Here is a 17,090-nt window from a genome sequence, read left to right on the forward strand (position 1 = left end):
GAAAGCGACTGCCATCTGACCTACCAACCCAGAGGGGAAACTAGGCCTTATTGGGGTTAGTCCGGTTTCCTCACGATGTTTTCCTTCACCGAAAAGCGACTGGTAAATATCAAATGATATTTTGTACATAAGTTCCGAAAAACTCATTGGTACGAGCCGGGGTTTGAACCCGCGACCTCCGGATTGTAAGTCGCACGCCTTTACCGCTAGGCCACCAGCGCTTCCTTACTTTTAAATGCTACCTTACTAATACCATTTTAGTCATAATTTTTTTGTTAACCTATTGGACGCCAATGACCGATATATCCGCACCGCAGGTTCAACGCCAAAGACTGATTAATCGGTCACAGACCACAGAGCAACATAGACCTACGTGCATATGCATAAAGTTCAATTTCAGTTTTGACACTTCGGTGACGTGGCGTCCGAGTGACAGCTTTTGTGTTTGACACGGCGTCGAAAAGGTTAATAGACAATATATTGTGACTATCGGCATTCTAAGTTTATTGAATAAACGAATAGTAGGTACCGGAGGTTTTGTTACAAAGCACTTTGTCTCATAACCCTTCAAATGGCGCCAGCGAAAACGCGAAAAGTAATCAAGTGGCGCCGCGGATTTGCGCAAAAGCAGGCACGTGGCGGGGCCCCGGTGGGTGGTCAGCGCAGATTAAGAGAATTTTACAAAATCCTCGATTTAAGCTTTTCTATGTTGGAAAATATATAAAAACACATATCGTTATAATAAGCGTTAAATACGCTATTTGAATATAGCAATAAAATTATTATAATATTTATACATTTGGCCAGACCTAATCAAACTCCGGAAGAATGATAGATTTCCAGCTGCCTTGGTAAAAATGCCTACCACCATAAAACAAATTGATGTTTGGAGGTAATTGCTAGTTAATTATCAAAGTAAGACTTTTATTTTTAAGATTAAATCATTAAAAGAGACCTAACATACAATTTATTTTAAAAAACAACATCTTAAAAATCAAGACTGAACTCGGACTAGGCGGTCGCTCCCTAATTAATGGCCCTTACCAACAAATTTTATACCAAGTGTTTGTGTGTATCTTACGGTATGCTATCCTTGTCTAACTCGCTAACTAATTTTGAGCGCTAGAAGAGCGTAACTATAATTAAATGCGTTCAATTTCACCTCTAAATACGACAACACCTCATTAACCACTCAGTGGTGGCCGACAGTTTACTGATTTTTGCATCGACTCGTGATTGGTGGGCGGGCCGCCAGTTTACTGCTTTTCGATCCGACCATTAACGGGTTGGCCGCCACTTGAAAGGTTATCTATTTTTAATTGGTGTTTTATTAATCAGAATCATAAGCTCTATCGATCTAGGCTATAAAAAATAGGATTACTTACATGGAAAATTACATTACACAAGTTTTTTTTACAAAAAAAGTTGGTATGAGAACGTGCCGATCTGAAAAACCGAGACGACAACTTTTTTATTGCTTGAATCGAAAGTGCTAACAATTCTAAGCAAGGAACATACAAACAAAATATAGTATTACCTAATCCAAAACAGAAAAAAACCCTTGACTCCGTCATTCGGCCAATTCATTTTGTAAGGAATTTTGTTATCGCCCGAATGACAAAATCAGTAAAATCATGGTATTTTAATACATTCTTATACCCTTTGAAACGCCACAGCTATGTGCGGCGCGTCATCGTGAACCTTGTGCAATGCACGAAGCCGCGTGCGTCAGTAGACTGGCGGTCAAAGGGTGAACACAGTTCTGAGATGAAAGTACTTATACAATTGGATCACACAGCGGGTCTCGTCTGCGGCAGGCACAGGTTGTAGTGCGCGGTCTTGTTCCAGAAGTCTGCCTTCTTCCAGCCGCACCAGCCCTTGGCCAGGACCGTGGCCAGCTCGTCCGCGCCCGTGTAGTGCGGGTCGAGGATCAGGTAGCGGGTCTCGTTGGTCCCAGCGTCGAACTCCACGCCCAGGATTGTGTGCGCTAGGACTCCGCCACCTGGATGGAAAATGGTTTCTGTGGTTACAGTTCTGTGGTCTCGAGGCTGACAAATTAATATGCTGTATTCCCATTTGGCCCCGCCGGGCACAGATGGGAATAGGTTAATATGAATCATTCACATCTCATGTAGGTATGGCGGCGGTCACATGGGGCAGGAACAAATGGGAATACACTATAAATACGGCCTCCTAGCCTGGTCGGCAGTGAGTAACTCTTGAGTTACATTACATCTTGAGGCTGACAAATAATATGGCCTCCTAGCCAAGTTCGAATCCCGGTAAGAGCGTTTGCGTGTTCATCACGAATATTGTTATCTATATAAAAATGTTGCCTAAGAGAGCTCATAGCACAAGCTTTGCTTAATTTGGGGCAAGGTTGATCCGTGTGAGTTTGTCCCCAAATATTTATTAATTTATTTAAATGCTGCTTTTAGAAAATTACCAATCATATTATTAAAACTTACCAATCATAATAGGGCTGCCATGTTTCTGGAAATGGTGCAACAGCTCCGGAGTATAGCTCTGCAGTTCCGCGCCGGTATTCGCAAATATAATCCTAGACTGGACGCCGAGCAGAGTCTCCAGACAGAACGAGACTTCTGTTGAGCCGATCCATTGCTTGGAACCTACGAACGATGAAGGCTTATCTCCGATATCGACAAGGCACTGTTGGATTTCCCTGTGGCTGGGAACTTCTACTGTTGTGTATCCTTGATACCTGGGAATGTAACAAGTTACCATTTAATTATCTTCTGGAAGGGTTAATTACTAGCTAGCATATATACCATACCAAAATCTCAATAAAATTACGAATTGAATATAATTATGATAAATACAATTTGAAAATACAGTGAAACCTGGTTAATTGGCACCTGGATAAATGGGAAACCTCAATAATTGCAACCAAAGGTCCGGTCCCGGTCCCTTGAGACCAAAAGGCCTCTATAATTGAAATTTTTGAACCTCTATAATTGCAATTTAGATTTTAGTGCTTTTCGTAATTTTGCCTCTGTAATTGACCACATCGCAACTAAGACCTCTATAATTGACACTTTGCTAAAAAAATCTGATATTTTAGCTCTTCTTATTACCTCTATTATTGAGACGAGTCTTACTTATTACCTCTCTAATTGAAATAATGTAGTAGGAGTGATCATTTTATTTTAAATCTTCATCCAGAATTCAATTTATTTATTGGGTATCTATCACAGTCTGTAGTAGGCGAAATAGTTTTGATTAAATCAAAAACAAAGTATGCTTTTTACATTCCAATAAAACTTTCTTCTGCAATTCAAGGATTTTTTTAAAACCCAAATGATTAATAAGAAAATAAAGTAGTAATTAAGTAGGTAATGTAGGTAGTGTAAAAGTGGAAGTTATATAATATATAGACCAGAAACCCAGAACGTAATATAAGCTTGTAAATCTACTTTCAAAGGTTATTTGCACCTCCATAAAAGAAATTTGTGTGATCGCAACCTCTATTAATGAAAACCTCTATAATTGACACAACGATTTTTTGAACCTCGTTAATTGGCACGACCTGCTTAAATGAAAAACCTGGTTAATTGACAAAAAGTTGCCGGTCTCTTGAGATTGCAATTATCCAGGTTTTACTGTATGTATATTTTACAGTAGGTCATATGGTCCTATTTTCCCGCACTAGTGCGTAAAATTTTTCGTGCGATGTCAATAGTTTAAAGGGCCATATGTACTGTAAAACGTTGTACGATACACGTGCGAATAGGTAATTCGCAAAGCGTGTCGATTTAAAATACTCCCTTCGGTCGTGTTTTAATTTATCGCCACTCGTTTCGAATTTCCTCTTTTCCGCACTTGTATCGTAAATAACTATTCTCGTTTCTGCTATTATTTTACAAACAGTATATTGATTGGTCAAGTGACCATAATAAAAAACTAAAAGGTTAGGTTTTAGGTCAATTTTTTTCATATTTTAAATGACATCACGGCTCACGATCACGCTGGAATTCCAATTTTTTATATAGCACTATTTTTGTACCAGCTTTTGGGCTATTTTCAAGTCACTCTGCAGAAAGAGTTACAAAATGAACGTAAAGTCATTCAAGGTTACATTTCGCACCTCACCGGAATGGTCTACACGTCCAGTTTGAATGTAAGGTCCTCAGACCAGGCAGTCTGATCAAGTTGTCAAGATTTTTTCGACAGACGTGCACGGTTAGTGTAATATTAACCTTAATTCCTTCTGATAAGGTTTACCAACTAACGCACCTAAACCAGGAGAATATCGTCTGCATGGAGCGGTAGGCGCAGCCCCAGCCGTCGTCGTTGAAGCCGTCCTGCATGTAGTGGTAGTAGCCGTAGCGGCCGCGAACCAGCGCCGCGCGCACGCCCGCCCGCGCCGGCGCCGGCAGCGCCGCGTGCGGGCTCAGCAGCCGCGTCGGGTGCTGCACGTGCGCGTTGCCCCGCCGGAACATGGGCCGGTCTACTGGCAGACCCAGCTGCTCGTGCAACAAACGCCTTTCTTTTTCTGAGAAAACAAAATTAAAATCTAGGCAACCATTTAATCATTAGGTAGTTTTCACGTAGCAGGTACGGTGATAGTTCAATCTCCATATAATTTATTACCTTAAAACGCAAAATGGTATTGACCTGACGGCTGTCACCGTACCCGAGTTCTCTGAAAAATACTATCAAAATTCAAATTTGTATGGGCCCTTCGCGACTATACTTTTTAATAGTCGAACATAAACTCACCCATGCTCTCATCAGGTATGCCCTTGGGCACAATCCTGGTGACGAAGTGGCCCAGCTCGTCGGGGATGAAGTGGAAGGTTTCCGGCAAACGCAGGCCCGCGCCGTCGCCTATGCCCTCCTGACCTGGCCGGAATAGTACACGAGTTTGACATTGACATATTCGCTAGTGACTTCGTAAACTGACCAATAACCATCTCCCTCGTACTGACATTGGTGCAAGCATGATGCACTGCAGATGAAGCAGTCGGTAGCGTTTTAAGGCCGCCAAAACTCATGGTAAGGGTACTGGAGTCCCGTGGACGCGATATTACATCGGTGGAAAAGCTACGCTATTTCATTACAAAACTTATAAAAATAAAAACCCCTGGGGTTGTTGTCTGTTGTCAAGGAGTTTAACGCAATGAGTTTTATTCCTTATGATAAACTTTAAAAAATGTATGGTAGGTAGAGCTCTACCTAACATTCGGTCATGTTACACGCAAGTCACAATACACAACATTACATTCATAATAGTTTATAACCATAATCATATATATAAAATTGAAAAACCAGAACGGGATAAAAAACGAGCGAAGAAGCGAGATGGCGCCTTACAAACTTCTAAAAAAGGTTTTGACACGTATCTCGAATACGACGCACGTATGATAAGAAAAAACTGTTTAAATCTATTATCTAAATATGAGAATAGAACTAGAGCATAAAAACTATCGCTTTCGATGCGTATTTAATTTACAATAAGCAAAAGAAAATTTCATAACAATCTTCATTTTACGATGATCGACCATTTTCTCTCGGTTAGTTTCGTTTCGGTCGTGCTACAGACTAGACCAAATTATTCGTAAGTTAAAGTAACCTAAATTATGTTTGTCATGTTGGTATATAGTTATTTCGGCGTTTTTTTTACACGAAGTAAAATAAAAAGTGCTGACAACCTCAACCGTAGTCTATACTTCTATAGCCCATACGAGTGACATAAGCCATATATGACTTATTAATCAAATTAATATTGTCATTTTATTTATAATTTGTATTTTGTTGTTTATTTCTTTTTGAGTAATTTTATATATACGAGTATATTGGTATCTTGCGTTCACAACACACCCGACTCGCTGTCAAAAAAGAAATACAGTTATATTATTCAGATTGACTTTCACGGCTTCGGCAAACATTGCCATGCCGGGGATCGGGCTGCCGAGATGGGCCAGAAATACAAAGTGGATAGTAAGTTATAATGTAGGTAGATAAAGTGCATGTTCAGATATTTTTGAGCGACCTGATGATAATAAGCAAATGTACAGTCAGCAGTCAGCCAAATATCGTAATATAACTTTGTTGCCATAGAAATAAGGATGTGTTACGATATAGTGGCGAAATATTGAGAGACCAAAGCGGCAGCTTCAGTGGCTCGGACACTTAGAGATAATGGGAGAGGACCGTGCCGTGAAGAGAGCGTACTTGGGACAACAAAATGGAGACGCCCGATTGGACGTCCTAGGTACCGCCAAAAAGAATAGATAGTATAGAGGGGTCCTGTCATTGTAAATTTTGTAGTCACTGTAAATTTACTGCCATCTATCGACACACTACTAAAACTCAAAATGAAAACGTATAAAGTTATCAAAAAATGTATATATATGGATAAATGATTTTATTATTTTTATATCATTTTGATCCATGTGCATTCACTGATATCTATGTGTCAAAATTGTTAAATATGAAACGGTGTCGTCACGCCATCTAGCCGAGGATAGGCTAAAGGTGTGTGCGGCATCTATTCGAGAATGACTTTTACTTGAATTCCGAGGCACGTTTTTTCCTTAGACTTTATTCGTCTTATACGAAGTTACATATGTCTTTGGTACCGCTGAAATGACGTAGTTGCTCCAGATGGCGACTGGCGAGAGCTATTGCAAGACCGAGAAACATGGCGTGATCTGGTGTCGGAGGCCAGGGGTTGGCATTTGAATCACGCATTACAGGGGGGGGGGGGGGGGGGGGGTGGCATTTTATAGGGGTTGGTCACCCCTTTCAAGGCTCCTCTTCACGTTGGGCCAACGCCAACGAGGGACGCAGCCATGCGGTAGAATGAGATAGCAATATCACTTGCTCCCTATAAATGCGTTCTTCGTTGGCGTTGGCCCAACGTGAAGAGGAGCCTTCAAATGATACCCGATTTGTGTCTAGGAGACGCGTAGTTTTTTTTTATACGTGTTTGAAGATACGAAATACAGTGGTCAAAACGAAATACAGTGCCAGAGTCACCGTTAGGTACGACGACGATTGAAGCGAGGAGGAGTGTTAGGTATCTTGCGTTCACAACACACCCGACTCGCTGTCAAAAAAGAAATACAGTGCTCAAAAACATGTATACGGACAAAGTGGCCAAAAACATGTATACGGACAAAGTGCTCAAAAATATGTATACGAAAGTGTATGTAATTCTAAGTCCAAATTGGTTATTGAACATGAACTCAAACAATAAAAAAAAATTTTCGTCGTAACTATTGATTTCCTAACTTTGGGGAGGGGTCGGGGGGTTCCTACCCCCCTCCCCCCCTACAATGCGAAATTCAAATGAAACCCCGATGGGGACTACCTACGTTTGTATGAAAAGGCGATTTATGGGCGGTGGTCGTCCATATTTGTCTTAAGGGGGAAATTAATCTAATAAATGTTTTTGCAACTAGGCTTATAAAAATAAATAATATTTTTTTGTTGAAACAAGTTTTAAATAAATACCTACGTAGGGGGCTATTCATAAATTACGTCATTTCAAATTAGGGGGGGGGTCTGGACATCGGATGATGGTAGCATGACGTAGGAGGAAGCGGGGTCATTCGAAGCATGATTTTTGGATGATTTTAAGGGGGGGGGGGGGGGGTCAAAAATCGTTAAAAAACGATGACGTAATTTATGGACAGCCCCTAGATGAAAAATTACCATCTTGCCTTTTCGCAATGAGAAATTTGCGAATTAAGTTATCCAAATAACGGCTACAAAGATTCCCTATTACAGTTATAAACCCTGGCAGGGTTGAATACATAATAATGTCGGTATTTAACTAAACTTAAGACAAACTCTTTATTTCATTTACGCAAGCGGAGCTGCGGGCCCGTCTAGTTATTTATAACAAATATATAATGGAAAGAACTTTATTTACAGTAATTCTAGAAATCCAACAGTACTACCTTTTAACTGAGGCTCTTGGTGAGAAGTTAATATAAGTAATCATAGTATTTATAGTATTTACCTAATTGTTCAAGTAAGACACTTTCTAGTAGTTTCAGGGAGCGGCAGGCGGCTTCTACTAGAACCGTGTACAACTCCAGCAACTTTGTGTTCCGGTGGATTATTGCCAAAGTGTCAATTCTCAGCGGCATGCTAATACAAAATGAAGCTGAAAACAAAAGTATCAAATCAGATACAAAATTGAATCATAATATTTCAATCTGTGCGGTAGATCGGTTTGATCATTTTGGACACTTTGGGCTTACTCTAAAAAGTGAAGATAAAAATGGATTATGGATGGCTGTTTTTTTTCGAGTTGTGTAGAAAACTGTGAATACCGCATTTTCCCATGATGTTAAATTATTTTGATTTTAAGCGCGTCACAGATGTAGATATAATACAAATTAATATACCAAATTATATATAATAGCAAGGCATCTTAAGTACTAAGTGACGGGCTTTAAACTTATGTTATCAGAAAACCAAATGCCCAAAGTTAAAACAATATTTATGTTAAAATAACTTACGTTTTCGTTGTGTAGTCATCATTTTTACAGCAGTCTTAACAAGTTTATCCGACAGTATATCCTTAGTAGCTTTTAAAATTAAGTTTGCAGGTAAAATTTCCTAAAAACAACATTAGATATCAATTAAATCTATATGCTAATATATAGGTATAAATTATACTTAAGTGCGTGAGAATCAGAATTCTTGTAGAAATGAAGGCAGGGTCACACAGAAAGAGCTGCCCTCGCGAAGAAATTGCCGCGCAATGTAGCTCTACTATTCTATTAGGCTTTCATGCGGCATTTTCTCATGAGGGGGGTCCATTCTGTAGGGACCTGCCTACTAGGAGATAACTTGTTAAATATATTAAAATGGCTGACTCATATACCTATTTTAAAGTCGAAAATTGCTAGACATGTATCGCTCCATAACGGCGACCTTTAACCTCGTGCCGCCCACCAAATTATAGCCAAGGAAGTTGGTATCTTGTTGTATTTTCAATTAGGTTGAATTTCATTTAACATTCGTAGGAAACGGCGCAGGATCGGGAAAAGTGGCGTGCTCTCGTTTCGGAGGCCAAGATCCTCTTTGGATCGCTGAGCCATATTAGTTAGTTAGTTTGAATTTCATTTGTTCGAAAAATTTACGAGACAAATGAAATGCTACCTAATTTGTTCTGAATTAAGGTCGACATTCCATCGAAACTGAGTGTACATCCTAATGTACATTGGGCGGCACGAGGTTAATGGGTGCACCTGTTGGCGTAAGCCTTATGGAACAAAACATGTCAATCCATTTTGGTTTTGTTATTAAAATAGACAACTTACTATACTATTTGTGTTATACTTCTTCTTTTTGGGCTGTTCTGGGCTCATTGAGTCTAAGAGTTCTCCGACCGTAGCATCTGTGCTTATCCCAGTCAATCCTACATCTGATGCCACTCCAAATAAATAAACTGACGTTCCATTTATATGGAAGGAAACTTGACCTGATGCAATCTGTAAATAGAGAGAAATTCGTTGAAAATTTTAAGGCTACAAATATAATGACGATAAAGAAATCTGTCGTACCAAAAAAAAAATTACTGAACACCAAAAAAATAAGGCCTAAAATTACAAAAGTACCACCATTTTAATAATGACTGCACTTCAAATTGTATTCAAATGCCAAATATATAATGATCACCAAATCTTGAAGACCAAATTAATGCGATATTTTCACCTAAATAAACCACTATGATTACCAAAAATTGTATACATATTACCAAATAAAGTAAAATGATACCAAAATTACTAGCCCCACCCGCTCAATACCCCGTACACCGCACCGCAAACTTACCTAACCTAACCTACTTTCTAACTAGATAAGTGGGTTAGGTTAGGTTAGAACTGCGACCCTTAAAGAAAGGAAATGCTAATAAAAAGTGGGTTAGGTTCGGTTTGAACTGCGACCCTTACAGAAACTAAACGCTACTAGAAAAGTGGGTTAGATTAGGTTTGAACTGCGACCCTTACAAAAACGAAATGCTACTAGAAAAGCGGGTACGGTTAGGTTAGAACTCTGACCCTTACAGAAACGAAACGCTACTAGAAAAGTGGGTTAGGTTAGAACTCCAACCCTTACAGAAACGAAATGCTACTAGAAAATTGGGTTAGGTTAGGTTTGAACTGCGACCCTTACAGAAACAAAATGCTACTAGAAAAGTGGGTTAGGTTAGGTTTGAACTGCGACCCTTACAGAAAAGAAATGCTACTAGAAAAGTGGGTTAGGTCAGGTTTGAACTGCGACCCTTACAGAAACGAAATGCTACTAGAAAAGTGGGTTAGGTTAGGTTTGAACTGCGACCCTTACAGAAAAGAAATGCTACTAGAAAAGTGGGTTAGGTTTGAACTGCGACCCTTATAGAAAAGAAATGCTACTAGAAAAGTGGGTTAGGTTTGAACTGCAACCCTTACAGAAAAGAAATGCTACTAGAAAAGTGGGTTAGGTTAGGTTTGAACTGCGACCCTTACAGAAACGAAATGCTACTAGAAAAGTGTGTTAGGTTAGAACTGTGACTGTTACAGAAATGAAATGCTACTAGAAAAAGGTGACGAAGTGGATTAATTAATTTAATAGATTAAATATTTGCACATTTTTAATTTAAATGTGGTTACAATTTTGGTGGTTATTTACTATTTTTGGGTTTACAATGATTATTTTGGAGTCATTTGCTTTAATAGGATAGCAAGATTTAAAAATTTGGTTATAATTTTACATTAAAATGGAGTTCTAATTTTGGTGGTCATTTACTATTTTTGGGTTCACAATGATTATTTTGGTGTCATTTTATTTAATAGGATAGCAAGATGTAAAAATTTGGTTATCATTTCACATTAAAATGGGGTTTGAAATTTGGTATTCATTTACAATTTTTGGGTTAATAATGATTAGTTTGGTGTCATTTCCTTTAATAGGATAGTAAAATGTAATAAAATTGGTAATCATTTCACATTAAAATGGTGTTATAATTTTGGTGGTCATTTATTATTTTAGGGTGGTAAAGTCGATTTTTTTGGTATTAAATTTTACTAAATCTGGTGATCAGTTAAATAGCAGCCCAATTTTAATATTTGTGATGTACTAAGATCACCTGAATGCATTATGTTGTTGTTGGGTAACAATAGTAGATTGTTACCCCCTTATTCATAGAACTTTATGGGCCTGATTTGGTTAAATTATGTTTTATCCCTTTCTTACAAATACACAGATAAGGACAAACGATTATTAGTTCATTGAGATTTGTAGTGCTTTTATGAATAAGGAGCCTTTAGACCTTTTTCACTAAACCATTGAGGCAAAATGATTGTTATTTATGGAATTGGGAGTTAAAATCAGAAAGGAAATTATACTATGAATCCGTGAACCAAATATTCATTGTTAATAAACAAACCCGACATGACTGGACCAAGGGTTCCGTACTTTTTAGTATTAGTTATAGCAGCAACAGAAATTCACTATCACAGTTCATGAGATACAGCCTGGTGACAGACAGACAGTGGAGTCTTAGTAACAGGGTCCCGTTTTTACCCTTTGGATTTGGAACCCTAAAAATATGAGTCAGTTTGATTCAAAATATTTTTAACAAAAAATTCATGCATAGACATGAGTGTTTAAGGTTGTCCTTTTATTTTACCTTTATCCTTTTATTCTGCATTATATTCTTAACACCATTAATAGTAGCTTCACAACTCAGCGGTATGACAGTGTTGAGGCGGACATGGAGGAACTGTTTCCACAACTCATCTGCCTCCAACACTTCATACTTGGTTTCCTCGAACTTATCATGGACTAAGAAGTGCGCTTTCATATCCTTATACTGATTTATAATGATCACCAGTGGGTTGTCTGTTATGTCTACATCCTGAAAAAAAAAAGTATAATGTGGAGATGACTGTCTATGATATAAATAATGTAATTATAAGTTTAATATTAACCGTTCAAGTGGCAGGTGGCCTGCAGGGGTCCGTATCAAACATGAAATTAAAATTATAAACTGAAATAAATTATAAACAGAAAAAGTGGCCAGGGGGCGCCATAAGCCTTCAGTAAGAAGTGCATATACTTGGAAAATTTGACCGATGCCGCTGTGACCCGGTGGCTGAGTGGCTTAGGCATCTGCCGCGATAGCAGAGGACGCTGGTTCGATTCCAGCCTGGGGCACTGGAGGTCTTGGTCACTTTTTCTTAGTATATGACATTTATTTCAGTTTATTTATATAGTAGTGTTTCTACTTCATAAAAACAAATTAAAATATTTTTCTGAAATAATTTAATTTGTTCAAATACTTTTGTATGAAATTTAAATGATTAACTCTAAGATATTATCGCAACAACTCAATAATGTTGTTGTTTGTGCATTAAACATTAAAAAATGTGTAAATAATTTATTGCTTCAATAACACAATTCGATAAAAAAAAGAATCATACAATCAACGCACAAAAACAAGCAAAGATTTAAGGCCTGTTATAAAACAGATTACTTAACATTTTCCGCCTTCTTACCAGTGTATTTACTATGTTAATTGAATCACTTTTTTTTAAATAACTCTTAAACTTAGTTACTATGAGCTTTTAAATGTTACCTGCAGGATTTCATTCAACCTCGCCTCTGTCGTTAAAGTTTCCCCAAACTTTATGACCCCACACAACTCAATCTCGGTGGGTAAGTGCAAGAGCAGCTGCTTGTATGTATTCTTCTCGCGGTCAAATAACTCCAGACTCAGTCCGACTACGAGCAGGTTCCCGTCGTACATAACCCCGTACAGACATCCTGTACTCTCATTTGTGTCTAATTTAGACAACCTCTGCCGGTAAAACACCAAAAATTAGAGAAAAAACAATTATGATGACGTATTAGGTTAAGCATGATTTAGTAATGTTTTGGTTTCCGGTAAAATCTGTTGTTAATACACCTTGATGGAGCACTATAATCACAGCTATTTTTAATCTTCAATTTCATTGTAGTTTAAGGATTAATATTAAAAGTTTACCTCGATAACATAACTCGATATTTTGAGACGTGGTGACATTTTAACCAAAATGTTGCCATGCGCTGCGCAATGCACAAAAAGAAGCATAGAGCGGTCCGCATCAAAATATTAGTATAAAACATTCCACATACAACTCTTTAAGCTTACATATGACCTTTTGAGTAATTTCAGTCTCTGGATAACATAATAGAGTTAGACCAAGAAAAGTCTGCAGCGATTTTGATAGCCCACGCAGTGCGTTATTTTCAACGTTAAACTTCTGTGAAATTATGACGTAGAGTCTGTTCGGAAAGAGAAAGGTCGTTCTCTTTTCGCACATAATTTTATTTACCTCAACCGGCAACATTAATGGGTTTGACACTTGCTAGTCCACTGAGCCAGGGCTATAACCGCGAAAATCGAAGTTCGCAAATTGCGGGCATTTTTCTCTGTCACTCTTATTACGCCTTCATTGGAGTAAAAGAGAAAGATCCCCGCAATTTGCGAATTTCGGTTTTCGCGGTAGCCGCTCAGGGGTGCGAAACTCCTGGGCTATAACCGCGAAAATCGAAGTTGGCAAATTGCGGGCATTTTTCTCTGTCACTCTAATTACGTCTTCATTGGAGGAAAAGAGAAAGATCCCCGCAATTTACGAATTTCGGTTTTCGCGGTAGCCCCTCTGACTTCGGTCAATCTCGGCTCCGCTCGGCTCAGCATTGCTCCGAGCAATTATTAGGGTTGGCACCACTTGACTTCCTTTCGCGTGCACGACCACCGATAAGATAATCACTTGATTTTTGACAACCCTAAATAGCCGAAAGGGATAGTGTGACGATTACACAATAAACAGTACGACGCAACTACCCGCTAGCTTCACTCCGTGGAGAAGTGACATGGCGTGCGGGTGGCTGGCGGAGTGCACGAGCAATAACAGTTGTTTCATTTGATCACCCAGTACACAACGGAGCCTGGACGTCACAGATGGCGACGAGGGTAACATATTACAAAAAATCACGGAAAGGAAAGGTAACGGTGGCGGAAAAAAAAAACAAACCTAAGGTATGGAAATCCTAACCTAATAGCTACCGTATTTGTCCATTTCCTCCCGAGCTGCCGATTGTATTCAGGTAATACAACATTTTGTGCGAGGTGATATTCGGTGTAACGAGTGACGTACGGTTGTACATAATACGAAAATATTAAAACTGCAACGATTTTGTTAGGCGGTACTTACGTAAGTAGGTTATGAAATTCCAAACTCACGTAAGAGGAGTATTAACGGAACTAATGCAGAATGTAAATATTACTGTAAAAACGTAGATCTTGTAAATATACCTAATTTTATAGTTTTGTATACAATCAATGTTAATAAAAACAATTATGTATATGCACAGTTGATTTTGTCGACTGTTTACATAAGAACAGTGGTTAACTTTACAACTATTATTGAGTAAATAATTGATGGTACGTAGCTCGGGAGGAATGTTTACTAAGCAAAGAAGGAATATACGCGTGCTTATTACACTAACTCTTTGACAATGGCTACTGTGCGTGAGCCTGGTTACCAATTGTAAATCCAAAAGTGTAATCAATGCAAGATAGATCAATAATTGGGGTCACTACAAAAAATAATGTACTCATGTTACATTATTCCTATGATGTGGCACCGTAGTATTAGCCATGAATTTTTCCATGAAATGACAGAAACGAATATGCTGATGGTTTGCGTGTTACAAATACAGATGGTACATGGTTTATTTTCTAACTCAAAATCGTATATTAGAATTCATGTCATATAAAGGGTAAATAATCAAACTACCTTTGCGGAAATCATGCTTATTATGAGTTGTGTATTTACCGTTTATACTTAAAATATACCGACCTACTTAGTCGTGTAATTAAATACTAAGATATTTTTACATGAGGGAACGTATAGAGAAACCTGCATATTAAGTCGGTATAGTTGTATACATTTTATGGACCTTATGTCCTAAAAGAAATATTGTTCGGTTAAAATAACCAGTTATAATCAATTGAAATGCTATTTATAGCACGATATGGGTATGAATCGATGTTAACTTGGTGTCGACTTAACATGTATTTATATATACATAGGTATGTGCTGTTTATGATAATAAACAATGCTAACAGGTAACAGACCAGTTAAATTATCAAGGACCGTTACGATGTCAAGTGAGTCAAGAACTATAGATAGCGTACTTAGACTGATGAATGCCGAGGGCTTTGTTATTGTTTTACTGTAGGAGTAGACACGTAAACTCAGCATCAAATGAATTGAGTATTAAGTTGGAGTCGGACTAACAAGAAAAATAAATTGCAAGAAGTAAACTGTACATCACATCTATGCTGCAGTTGGTATAAGTAATAATTAGTAGGTTGAAACGTTCAACTGGTACTAGCAAAACAAATATAGTTAGTAGGTTGAAACTTTCAACCGGTACTAGCAAAACAAATAATTAGTAGGTTGAAACTTTCAACCGGTACTAGCAAAACAAATAATTAGTAGGTTGAAACTTTCAACCGGTACTAGCAAAACAAATAATTAGTAGGTTGAAACTTTCAACCGGTACTAGCAAAACAAATAATTAGTAGGTTGAAACTTTCAACCGGTACTAGCAAAACAAATAATTAGTAGGTTGAAACTTTCAACAGGTACTAGCAAAACAAATAATTAGTAGGTTGAAACTTTCAACCGGTACTAGCAAAACAAATAATTAGTAGGTTGAAACTTTCAACCGGTACTAGCAAAACAAATAATTAGTAGGTTGAAATGTTCAACTGGTACTAGCAAAACAAATAATTAGTAGGTTGAAACTTTCAACTGGTACTAGCAAAACAAATAGTTAGTAGGTTGAAACTTTCAACTGGTACTAGCAAAACAAATAGTTAGTAGGTTGAAACTTTCAACCGGTACTAGCAAAACTAATAATTAGTAGGTTGAAACTTTCAAGCGGTACTAGCAAAACAAATAATTAGTAGGTTGAAATGTTCAACCGGTACTAGCAAAACAAATAATTAGTAGGTTGAAATGTTCAACTGGTACTAGCAAAACAAATAATTAGTAGGTTGATTGTTCAACTGGTACTAGCAAAACAAATAATTAGTAGGTTGTTTGTTCAACTGTTGCTAGAAAAACAAATAATTAGTAGGTTGGAACTTTCAACTGGTACTAGCAAAACAAATAATTAGTGGGTTGGAACTTTCAACTGGTACTAGCAAAACAAATAATTAGTAGGTTGGAACTTTCAACTGGTACTAGCAAAATAAATAAGTAGTGGGTTGAATGTTCAACTAGTACTAGCAAAACAAAAGAAATGATAAGCGAAATCATAACACTTACCTACGATACAAACAGAGAATAATTAGTTAGTTGAATGTTCAACTGGTACTAACAAAGCAAAAGAGTCAAATGTACCTAGTAACTAGTCTAGTAGACGCGATAGTGGTGGTTGGTACTAACGATAGGACCTTTTGTTACCCGTCCAAATTAGTACAACATAGTACTTAAAAGTAAACTGACGCGATATAGTGTTGGTTGGTACTAACGATAGTATCTTGTTTTAGGTCATTCAAAATGTCCTAGATACCACCATTAGACGGATTCTTTAGCCCACCAAAACTTAATAGGGAGGCAAAATAGTCATAAACTGACATTATGTTAGTATAGAGTGACCTCCTATTATGTAATGTATTTACTGAATTCGAAATTATATAATAAGCAGTTTAGTGCCTCTGCCTACTGTTCCAGTTAACTTAAGGCGTAGGTATAGATGGATGGCCTCGGGAATAGGCATATCTACTAATGTAGATTCAGAGTAGATTTCAATTATAAAAAAAAATACGCCAGTTGAAAACATTTTCTGTAAAGTATTACAATTTAACCTTCTTCTAACCTATACCCGTATCATAAATTAACTGCATTTTGCAGATGTTCGTATGGGTAAGAACCGAATGTATCAGCTTAAATAAAAACGGACAAAGTATATATAAAAATATATTATACGACGACTTAGACGGTATTCCGGTTAAAGATTGTTGTAGCAATCCTGTTGGAACAGTTAGAAGACAGGTTAAATTATAGTTT

The 17,090-nt window shown here is 37.7% G+C and overlaps 1 protein-coding gene across 1 annotated transcript; it reads right to left on the reverse strand.

Moving 5' to 3' along the window:
- Window positions 1–1,753: 1,753 nt before the first annotated feature.
- LOC134806604 (probable Ufm1-specific protease 2) lies at window positions 1,754–13,059 on the reverse strand. Its single transcript, XM_063779925.1, has 10 exons — window positions 13,007–13,059; window positions 12,599–12,820; window positions 11,651–11,878; window positions 9,303–9,473; window positions 8,496–8,595; window positions 7,991–8,137; window positions 4,741–4,863; window positions 4,255–4,513; window positions 2,469–2,722; window positions 1,754–2,002 (listed from the first exon to the last, which is right to left on the reverse strand). Exons 1-10 carry the CDS (start codon window positions 13,043–13,045, stop codon window positions 1,791–1,793), a joined length of 1,755 nt encoding a protein of 584 aa, XP_063635995.1. The 5' UTR covers window positions 13,046–13,059; the 3' UTR covers window positions 1,754–1,790.
- Between the last annotated feature and the right edge of the window lie 4,031 nt (window positions 13,060–17,090).

This window comes from Cydia splendana, chromosome 3 (genome assembly GCF_910591565.1).
Source record: "Cydia splendana chromosome 3, ilCydSple1.2, whole genome shotgun sequence".
NCBI classification, from domain to species: Eukaryota; Metazoa; Arthropoda; class Insecta; order Lepidoptera; family Tortricidae; genus Cydia; species Cydia splendana.

Coding starts and splice junctions, on each gene's coding strand:
- LOC134806604 (XM_063779925.1), bottom strand. CDS start 13,045: ATGTCACCACGTCTCAAAATATCGAGTTATGTTATCGAG. Junction 4,864..7,990: donor TGTCTTACTTGAACAATTAG/GTAAATACTATA, acceptor TATTCCGGCCAG/GTCAGGAGGGCATAGGCGAC. Junction 2,003..2,468: donor TGGCAGCCCTATTATGATTG/GTAAGTTTTAAT, acceptor TTTTCCATCCAG/GTGGCGGAGTCCTAGCGCAC.